The 10,447-nt window shown below is 45.8% G+C and overlaps 1 protein-coding gene across 1 annotated transcript; it reads right to left on the minus strand.

The window, feature by feature from the left end:
* Nucleotides 1-1,019: 1,019 nt before the first annotated feature.
* Nucleotides 1,020-10,304, minus strand: CST8 (cystatin 8 (cystatin-related epididymal specific)). Its single transcript, XM_008584689.1, has 3 exons — nucleotides 10,074-10,304; nucleotides 5,105-5,218; nucleotides 1,020-1,103 (listed from the first exon to the last, which is right to left on the minus strand). Exons 1-3 carry the CDS (start codon nucleotides 10,302-10,304, stop codon nucleotides 1,020-1,022), a joined length of 429 nt encoding a protein of 142 aa, XP_008582911.1.
* Between the last annotated feature and the right edge of the window lie 143 nt (nucleotides 10,305-10,447).

Here is a 10,447-nt window from a genome sequence, read left to right on the forward strand (position 1 = left end):
TCCTGTCTGGGGCAGAAATATTGACATCCACACTGCCCACCAGGCCATGGGAGGTAAGACCTGGCTCACACTTGCGACATTTGAAATACAATTGGCTTCCTGGACCACACCCAACACTATGTTTACAATAGACATGTCTATTTTTTTAAAAAAATGATTAATTGTGGCAAAATACATGTAACATAAAATTTACCATTTTGACTGTTTTTAAGTGCACAGTTCAGTAGCATTGAGTATATTCACTTTGTTATGCAACCAATCTCCAGCACTTTTTCATCGTGCAAAACAGAAACGCTCTACCCATTAAACAGCTCCCATTATTCAGGTCTATGTTTAATGGTTACTTCCTGCAAGAGAATGTTGTCTCCTGCCATCATCCCTGTTTGCCTATTTCCTTCCCACATCCTTCTGTCTCTCCCTCTCTCTCTGTCTCTCTCACATGCCCAGTGCATGCTGTCAACACAGCTTACCCTTTCTCTTTGTGATCATTGTGTACACTCACATAGAAAGACCCAAATTCTCCCAGTTCACAGAGATCCGCTGGGGGAGGGCTGCTGGTTCTGTCACAGGGGTCCCCAGCCCAGGTGACCTGTCTGGTCAGGACCATCAGACAGGAAGGAGCCTCAGGCCAGAGGAGGAGGCACCCAGAAGGAACCTGCTGAGTTAGCACCCACTGTGTTCAGAACTTCTTATGGGATCATTACCCACTTCAAAGGGATTTTTCCTCGGATTTGCCATGGGAAATGGAATCAGTCCTCCCTGTGTTCTCTGAACTGGATGACAAACTCATCCCTGAGGGTGGACCAGCAAACTGGCCAAAGGTAAGTGGACATCCTGATTCCAGGAAAGAGGAGCTGGACGTGCCCATCTCTTGTCCCCACACACTGCCAAACTAAAAAACAAAACACAGGCGGAGAGGCGTAAATGAGGCAAGTACGCAGCAGCCAAGCACCTGCCTCTGCTCATGTTAACACAGAAAGGGAGGCGTGGTGGCCAGGGGGATACTCCGAACAACACCGTCAGGCATCTTCGCACTCCCTGTTCATCACAGTGAATTCGCCATTCCAGGGAAGCGCTCCTACCAAAAAGCTGCAGTTTACTTTCTGAAAAAGATGGCAAAAAAAAAAAAGTCAGCATTGTGACAAAAGAAAGATAAAGAGCAGTGTCCTGTTGCTAGGTGTCAGCGTAGGAACATGCTGGAAGATGGGTCACCACCCATCCAGAAATGCTCTCAGGAATCTGCAGAGCTGGAGGCTGCAGACTTCACAGCCATTAGCAGCTACCCGGAGGGATCTCTGCTCTATACCAGCCACGAGGAGACACAAATGTTAACGATCTTAACATTTTGGTGGGACATTAAAAGTACACTTGACCTTATTTTTATGTCTTTTTAATACTTTCTACAATGTAAACAAAGCAATTCTATATTAGATAAAAGCTAATATATGCTATTTTAATGTTTAACCCCTTTTGTTCTAATAACTAGTGTGTCAGGGTAAGAGTAATTTAGAAGATTCTAGAGCTTAACACATCTTTTGTTCCAAAGAGACCTTCTCTCCCTTTCAAACTACCATTGAAATGACAAATGAAATGTTCTGAGTATGTCTACTAGATGGGTGAATGGGTGAAGGGACAGATGACAGGATAGACAGATTGGCAGACAGACAGCAGTACTGGAAAAACTGTATGGGTCATCTTAAAAAATCTGGAATCACTGAGGCACTTCCAGAAGTTAAGAAGCAGATGGAGTCAGAGAAAAGGAATTTTGGTCCCTGCTTGGACACATGCACGAAATAATACCAAATCAAGGTGGTTTTATAGGTAAATTACATCAAACTTTTGGAGCCAAAAGCTCCTTTGGTCTTTTTTTTTTTTTCCTGGCAGCTGGCCTGTAATGAGATCTGAACCCTTGACCTTGGTGTTATCAGTCCTTTGCTCTTTAAACTGATCCCAAACATGGGAAAAAAAGTGGAAAGCCCCCATTTTCATTGTACCAGAAAAGCGAAATCCTGAAAACAAGATGTAACTGAGAAATAAATTATAATCAAAACTTGCTTAATAAATAGCAAAAATCTTAAACAAAAACTAGCAAATTAAAGTCAGTTGCATAATAATTAATTGCTGTATCTTCCAGCATATTCTTAAACAGACACCTGTCAACAAGACCATACTGTCCCTAATGAAGTGCTTCCCAGACTTGCCCAGTGATATAAAAATGTGTGGGTGTTTGAACTGGAAATTCTGATTCAGTAGATTTGAGGTGTGGTCATGGAGTTTGTGTATGTGTATGCATGTGTGTACATGTGTGGATACAGATGTGTGTACAAGGATGCATACATGTGCATGTATGTGCGCGTGAGTGGGTTTATCACATGCTTCAATGATTCTTAACATCAGGGAGGTTTGAGTAATTAAGACATATAAATGCAAAATTCCTAAGTAAAAAAGTGGCATATTGAATCCACTGCATTCTAAATGACAAGGGCAGGCATAATCCTTCACTCTGCCCCTTTCCAGCCTGGTCCTGTGAAGAATGGGGGCAAGAAGAATGGCCACTCTGCCATAGGTGAGGTGGTGACAAAGAGGATACCATTGACATTCACATGTGAGTCCAGGGAGCGACCTTCAAGGTGCAGGCCCCTCAGGCACTGAAAGAGATCTGGAAATTTGCCATGAAAGAGATGGGCATGCAGTTGTGTACATCAGCACCAGGCTCCACAAAGCTGTCCAGGCCAAAGCGACAAGGAACGTGTCACCCTGTACCCATGTACTGTTGTGTGGAGTATACTAACATTTATAAAGCAAATGTATTTCACAGGGCCTAGTTTCCAAAGCCCTGTAGTTTCACGTATAACCTAACTTTTTAAAATTACATATGGAAATGTTAAGCTTGCAAAAGACAGGAAACTTTCCCCAGGCTAAAGTCTCTGATGTAGATAAAGAATTATAACACAGAAAAGTTGTTGGCTCAAGGACAGACATCCTTGGAGCAGATTAACCTACTGATTGATATGTTAAGAAAGTTGTTTTATTGTTATATAAAAATACTGAGGACACTGCTGTAGGAAAAGACAGTATTTGCTAAGAACAAGCTTTTGTTGGTGGATTGACTTAACCTTTTGCAAATTGCATTATGGAATGTCACCATGTTATTTCACTGATATTACCAGCCTCTACTGGTAAACTGTACTAGCTATAACTCCACCTATGTTTCTTTTCTGTAACTTTCTGGCCTGGAGAATAAATACTGAGAAAGAACCCCAGTCTAGTGTTAATTTCCTGAGGAGGAATGCCTCTCTCTTGCGAATTCCAGGAAATTAACCCCTTCGGGGTTTCTCACTGCTCAGAAAAGAATGGGCTTTGAGTAATACTTTGCATCTCTGTCACCCAGGAGAAGAGAGGTGACAAAGAGAGTGCAACACAGTTGTCCAGAAAACAAGCGAACAAGTTTATTCACCAAGCAAGCTCAATACATTGTACCTATGTACCTGTCCCTTCATTCAAAAACCTACTATCAATGTGGATGAGAACTAACCACTGACAATCAAATAAAATTATAAAAGTGTCCCCTCACGCAAAAGAAGACAAGTTTACCATATTGCAGCTGTGTAAGAATGGCTCAACATTAGCAAATCCATTATTTTAATTATTTATACTAAAAGGACAAGGAAGGAAAATTATTTAATATACTTGGTAGATACTGAAAAAATATTTGATAGAAGAAAACGTTTTTAATTTAAAAAGTAACTCTTGGTAAAGAGAAAATGGAAGAACTTCAGAAATCAGTACTTGATATAATATTTAATGATAGGACATAAATACTGGAGACATTCCACTAAAGCCAGTCAGAAGAAAAACTGCCCAGTATTACTGTTCTTCAGCATATTCCAAAGGCTTGGAAAGTTTTCATTATTGATAAGTGTGTGCCTTAAAAACAAAGAGGGTCCATAGAAACCTTAGACCCAAGTGGGCTCCTTGAAGACAATTCTCCTTCATTCTTTTTAACATTTTCTACAAACAGGCAAAAAGAACAACTTTCCTATAACCCCAAGGAGCCCAGGAGAAAATACAAATTTAAAACAGCCATACTCCTAATAAAAAAATAAACAAAACAAGCATGAACAATCAGATGGCGTTAGCACTTGCTCACTGCTTAAATGTGTGTCCTGATGGGTATTTACCATCACCTGGACATGATAGGATGTGCTCATTGTGAGCACACAGAGGCAGTTTTTGTCACACATAATGGGAGTGTACTTTATTAGTTGTACTTCCTATTTCCTGTGCCGTGGTAATATGTGGAGCAGTGGTTCTCCAAATCTAATTCCAGGGTTTATCAAGGCCTCCAGATGATTCTGAAGCCTGTGCACATTGGAAAACCACCAGTGTAAAGAAAGGGGCAAAGATACCCCTGTTGGACAAATCGGCAGAACAGCTGGGGCCTTCACCAGTCTCAGACTAGGTGATGCTACATAATCCGTGCAGGGCTCTCCCACAACTCTGAGATCAAAAATGCAGGCTGGAGGCCACAAGGCCCTGACAAAATCAGCCCTTAGGGAGTCTCTGGGCTGTTCCCTGATCTTCACAGAAAACCTGGCTGAGCCCAGTGAGAATCAACTGTAATCCAGGAGGGTAGGGACATTGTCTGGTCCGTCATTGCCTAACCTCCAGCAAAGTAAACATCACCCGTTTTCAGTAAGTTTATGAGTGGATGAGTGAATGAATGGATTTCCTTTTGGGCCTGTACAGGGATGCACTTAGCAACAGCCGGGTGGCTAACCTGCATCCAAGAGAATAGACTTTCAGTGAACATGTGTTGGCAAGTTTTTCTGCATCAAAAGTCAAGAATTACTGGAGCTCTTGAGGTAAGAGTGGACTTGACAATATCCAGTCCCTAGGACAAGGGGTGGGGAAAAGGCTTAAAGGGGTCCACCACTGGGCCTGCATCCTCTGCTCTAAAAGCCACCGGGTTAAATGTTGGCAGCGATCCAGACCTCAAAGAGAAGGTCTGGGCACCCCAAGTTTTTCCAGTCACTTAGAGGCCTTGATAAAGCCAGATGGGGCTCAGAACTGCCAAGGATATCACAGGTAGTTTCTTGCCTACCTTGTCCAGTTTGGAGTTTTCTTGAATGACACAGTTTTCATTATTGTTTAAAGGCTTTCTGCAATTGCTGCGGGCAATTTTAACATCAATAAGATATTCCAGGCGATCCGTGACCTGTTAATTAGGAATTGTGAAATCTATTTGAAGAAGTTTTATTTTATTTTAAAAAGTTTTAGCAAACTTGAAAATCACTCTTACTCTCATCATCTACCCTTTCCTCCCTTCTCCCTCCACCTGCCCCTGTAGCTTTAGGGGAAGGCCATGATGTGTACCTGCTCCTCTTTGCACACTGACACCTGGAGCTGGGTGCTCAGGGAAAAGGCTCCTTTCCAGTTTGGGGCTTCCTCAAAGGCAAGACCTGCTAATTCCATTTCTGTCCTAAAGTCTGAGGCATGCTCAGTGAAGGGTGGGGGGAGAAAAGTGGGGTCTCCAGAGCCATCAGCCCTCCTGGGCCCAAGATGCTAAGGTTCACACAGGCCTGCCAGGAGGACAGCCGTCTTTCCCACATGCACCCTCAGATCCCTGTGAACCATCCCCCATCTTGGGGGCTTCCTGGGTCCTTTCCACCAGCTCAGCATGCAGTTCTTATGGGCCATTCATGCCCGAGTTTGTCTTGTTCTCTGTTGAGTCTTTAGTGAGTAGAGCAGCAGTAGGTTTACAGTAAGAAATCAGTATTTGCTGAATTCATTAATGATTGAATGCAGTTAAGACTACTCTGATGTCCGCTTAAATCACCTGGGGGTATAGGACTGCAGGAGGAGACAAGAGGTTTCTGCCACTAGACCAGGTTCCCCTTGACTCGCCTGTCTTTATCAGACCTTTCCTCATTGCCTCTATCAAGTCTATTGATTCTAGCTGTGCTCCAAAGAGTTAGCAAAGGCTGCTCTGGCCTGTCTTGGAGGGGGAAGCTGGTTAGACATCAAGGAGCAACCAGCACAGCTACCCGTTGGTTTGGGGAATTAGGTCTTGTTTTTTGTTTTTTGTTTTTTTTTTTCCTTTTTGTCTTTTTTATTGACCAGCAACGGGATTGCAACCCTCGGTGTTGCGCCCACACCACACTCAGCCAGTGAGCGGGAACCGGTCTCCACATGGGATCCGAACCCTCGGTGGGAGCGACACCGCGCTCCCAAGCGGCGCACTTTCCAGTGCACCACCGGGCCGGCCCAGGGAATTAGGTTTTTACTTTGAAGATGAGCCTGACCATCAACAGGACTTCTATTAAGAGTAGTCCTCGCTAACCCCAGCCGAGCACGGGCTGCACATCAGCACGGGCTGCACATCAGCACGGGCCTTGGGGCTTTGCACACAGTGACTCAGTTAATCCTCATGCCAGTCCTCTGGGGTAAGGCTGTCACTCCTATTTTTTTCAGGTAAGGAAACTGAAGCACAGAGAAACTGAGTAACTATGTGTCTAGCAAGCAGCCGACCCAGGGGGGTGAACCAAGGCATCCAGCACTGCAGCCCACGACCTCACCACCATGTGGCACTGCCACTCACGTTTCTGCTGCCACTGCTGGCCCAGCCAAAAGAAGGCAGGGGCTTTCCATAGGCTGATTACAGGGAACTATGAACCTAAAGGCTGGGAGGCTGGGGACATCTTCACTGCATCCTGAGAAACTATTTCTAAAAATAAGTTCAACAGAGTGATACATTTAAAGCCCAAGTTTGACCACATAAGTCCTAACAACTCCCTGACCTAANTAGGACTGCAGGAGGAGACAAGAGGTTTCTGCCACTAGACCAGGTTCCCCTTGACTCGCCTTCTTTATCAGACCTTTCCTCATTGCCTCTATCAAGTCTATTGATTTTAGTTGTGCTCCAAAGAGTTAGCAAAGGCGGCTCTGGCCTGTCTTGGAGGGGGAAGCTGGTTAGACATCAAGGAGCAACCAGCACAGCTACCCATTGGTTTGGGGAATTAGGTGTTTTTTTTTTTTTTTTTTTTTCGTTTTGTCTTTTTTATTGACCGGCAACGGGATTGCAACCCTCGGTGTTGCGCCCGCACCACGCTCAGCCAGTGAGCGGGAACCGGTCTCCACATGGGATCCGAACCCTCGGTGGGAGCGACGCCGCGCTCCCAAGCGGCGCACTTTCCAGTGCACCACCGGGCCAGCCCAGGGAATTAGGTTTTTACTTTGAAGATGAGCCTGACCATCAACAGGACTTCTATTAAGAGTAGTCCTCACTAACCCCAGCCGAGCACGGGCTGCACATCAGCACGGGCCTTGGGGCTTTGCACACAGTGACTCAGTTAATCCTCATGCCAGTCCTCTGGGGTAAGGCTGTCACTCCTATTTTTTTCAGGTAAGGAAAATGAAGCACAGAGAAACTGAGTAACTATGTGTCTAGCAAGCAGCCAACCCAGGGGGGTGAACCAAGGCATCCAGCACTGCAGCCCACAACCCTCACCACCATGTGGCACTGCCACTCATGTTTCTGCTGCCACTGCTGGCCCAGCCAAAAGAAGGCAGGGGCTTTCCGTAGGCTGATTACAGGGAACTATGAACCTAAAGGCTGGGAGGCTGGGGACATCCTCACTGCATCCTGAGAACCTATTTCTAAAAATAAGTTCACCAGAGTGATACATTTAAAGCCCAAGTTTGACCACATAAGTCCTAACAACTCCCTGACCTAATGTTTTGCTGGCTTTTCAGTGCTCTCAAGATAAAGTAAAAATCTTGACTGTGGCCTGCATGGCCTGGTGTGGTCTGGTCCCTGCCTGCCTCTCTGGCCAGTCAGACTGGCTTCTTAGAGCTGCTTAAATGCACCATGCTCCTTTCCACTGCCAGCCTTACAGAAGGCATTCTAGAATGCCTGACTGCTTCTCCCCATCCCCTGCACCCCCAAGTCCTCCTGCTCCCCTCCTGTAGCAGATGCTGTGCATGGTAACCCATGCCCCGTACTGTTCCTGAACATACTGCCAATTCCTGTGACTCTTGCCTGGGTCTTCCTTTCACCAGCAGGAGCCAAGTGCTCCCGGAGCAGCTCTCAGCCAATGATCGATGGGAGTTGGTCAATAAACAGCACAGCTTCCTCATCTGTAGGCCGGTCCAGCCCCAGGCTGGGCTCTGCACACTTCCTTGAGGACCCCAGGGAGACAGTTCAGTTGCCCGTGGGGGTCGCCTGCTCATTAATTCGCCCTTGCATTGGCCACATTCCCTGTCCTGTCTACCTTCCCCTCTACGCCTGGTGCTTCCTGGCCTGGCCTCCCAAATAAACTGCTTGCACTTGAATTCTAGCATTAGGGTCTGCTTCTGGGGAAATACTGAAACACTTCCCACCAGCCTCCCTCACCTGTTTAACTCTGACTCAGCCTTCAGGTCTCATCTTCAACATCATTCTCCAAATGTTTGTTCTCAATCATGACTGCATATTGAAATCACCTGAAGGGTTTTAAAATCTTCGGAGACCTGGGTCCCATCCAGAGACCCTCATTTAGTTGGTGAGGGTGTGGCCTGTGCAGCAGGACATTTACAAGCTCCNCCCTTGCATTGGCCACATTCCCTGTCCTGTCTACCTTCCCCTCTACGCCTGGTGCTTCCTGACCTGGCCTCCCAAATAAACTGCTTGCACTTGAATTCTAGCATTAGGGTCTGCTTCTGGGGAAATGCAAACTGAAACACTTCCCACCAGCCTCCCTCACCTGTTTAACTCTGACTCAGCCTTCAGGTCTCATCTTCAACATCATTCCCCAAATGTTTGTTCTCAATTATGACTGCATATTGAAATCACCTGAAGGGTTTTAAAATCTTCGGAGACCTGGGTCCCACCCAGAGACCCTCATTTAGTTGGTGAGGGTGTGGCCTGTGCAGCAGGACATTTACAAGCTCCCACCGTGAGAGAAATGCTATCGAAGGGAGCCTTCCCTGACACCCCAGTACCATGCAACCAGAGCAGACAGCACAGCTAGAATTCCTGGTTTAGGGGTTTTCTTTTACATTGATGTTGGCTCCCTAAGAGCTGTGATCATTTCTGTCCATCTCACCCCCTCATCTACAGCAGCTAGTACGAAAGTGGCTTATGAGAAACTTGCTGAATGCATGCGTGAATTGGGTACCAAAGAAAGTAAACTATGAAAGATGCTTGGGAGGTTGCCAGTCCCAGGCTCAATTCCTTTCTTTCAAAGGACCAGGGGGTTTGTACTGGGAGATGAATGGTGGAGCATGCCCCATCAGTAAAGGTGCTACCTCACCAGCACAAAGTACTGGAAATACAATGCCGATGGCTCCCATTTCCAAAGGCATCGGGAACATGAGCTCTGCCAACAGGGACCCCCTGATGAATGTTTTTGCAGCTCAGTCTTTTAAGTTCATGGTGTAATTACAAGCCATATTACCAACCAAACTGCTGAGGCTGGTATTCACAGTCAGCATTGAGGGCCCTTTATTGAGTAGAGCAGGCAAGATCACTGACCACCATGTTGCAAACTCCAGAGACCACAGTACCTATTGGAATCTACATAAGCAATGCTTCCTAGAGTTGGGCAACTCGTGGTCCTGTGAAGAGATACCCATTTGTATAAACAGAAAATCAACATGTCTGTACTTCTGTTAAATAAATGTTGGATTAAAAAAATTAAAGAATATGGGAGAGGGCATTTTATTAGCCTATATGTTCGATAGTGCCATGGGCCTCTCTTCAACCCTACATTCCATGTTATGTGTATAGGTTTAGACGCTGCCTGTGAAGGCTTTATTGCAAAATATTCACTGAATTCAATTTGTCTCCCAACCTCAGAAGTACATGAACATTTGATTTGCAGCATTTGGTTTAAAACAGCTAATATATGCAAAGTTCTTAGAACAGCAGCCCAAACACATATAGAAAATGCTCTACGTGTGAGCGAATGTTCTGAGCACTCACATATTCAAGCTTTTTGTACATCAGTATTTCTCTCGCATGCCCACTTTCAGTCTGGCTTCATCTGTGCACCACATGCAAATGCCCTCCTGTTTGGAGAGAACACCTTTACCTGCAGCTGGGCGTGCTGTACCTTGGCCACCAGGAAAACATACTTGTCCTCGCTCTCTTTATTGTATTCTTGCAATGCAAACCACAGACACTGCTTCACGTTGGCATTCGAAGTACTGATGGGTTTTAATTTCCTCAGCACTTTCACCTTATTCTTGGCTAGGTCTGTGCTGGCTCTCAGGACTGCTGGGAAGGTGAGGAGGAGCAGGGAGAGCAACCAGGGCCTGGTCATGGTCCCTCAGTCAAGAGGCACAGGCGACAGGGCTGGAGAGGCAGGTGGGCTGGAGTGGCCGCCGCTGCCACGATACGTTCAAAGATCTTGCCTTGGCAGGCTGCCTTCTCTCAGTGTTAGCCCAGCTGGGTTCAAGAAAGAGC

This window comes from Galeopterus variegatus, unplaced genomic scaffold, assembly GCF_000696425.1.
Source record: "Galeopterus variegatus unplaced genomic scaffold, G_variegatus-3.0.2 Scaffold3334, whole genome shotgun sequence".
NCBI classification, from domain to species: domain Eukaryota; kingdom Metazoa; phylum Chordata; class Mammalia; order Dermoptera; family Cynocephalidae; genus Galeopterus; species Galeopterus variegatus.

Bases quoted from the DNA above. Each gene is read 5' to 3' on its own strand.
- CST8 (XM_008584689.1), bottom strand. From the start codon at position 10,304: ATGACCAGGCCCTGGTTGCTCTCCCTGCTCCTCCTCACCTTCCCAGCA. The intron at 5,219-10,073 runs GTAAAGGTGTTC...CCTAATTAACAG, and splicing joins TACAGCACGCCCAGCTGCAG to GTCACGGATCGCCTGGAATA. The intron at 1,104-5,104 runs GTAGGCAAGAAA...CATCTTTTTCAG, and splicing joins AAAACTCCAAACTGGACAAG to AAAGTAAACTGCAGCTTTTT.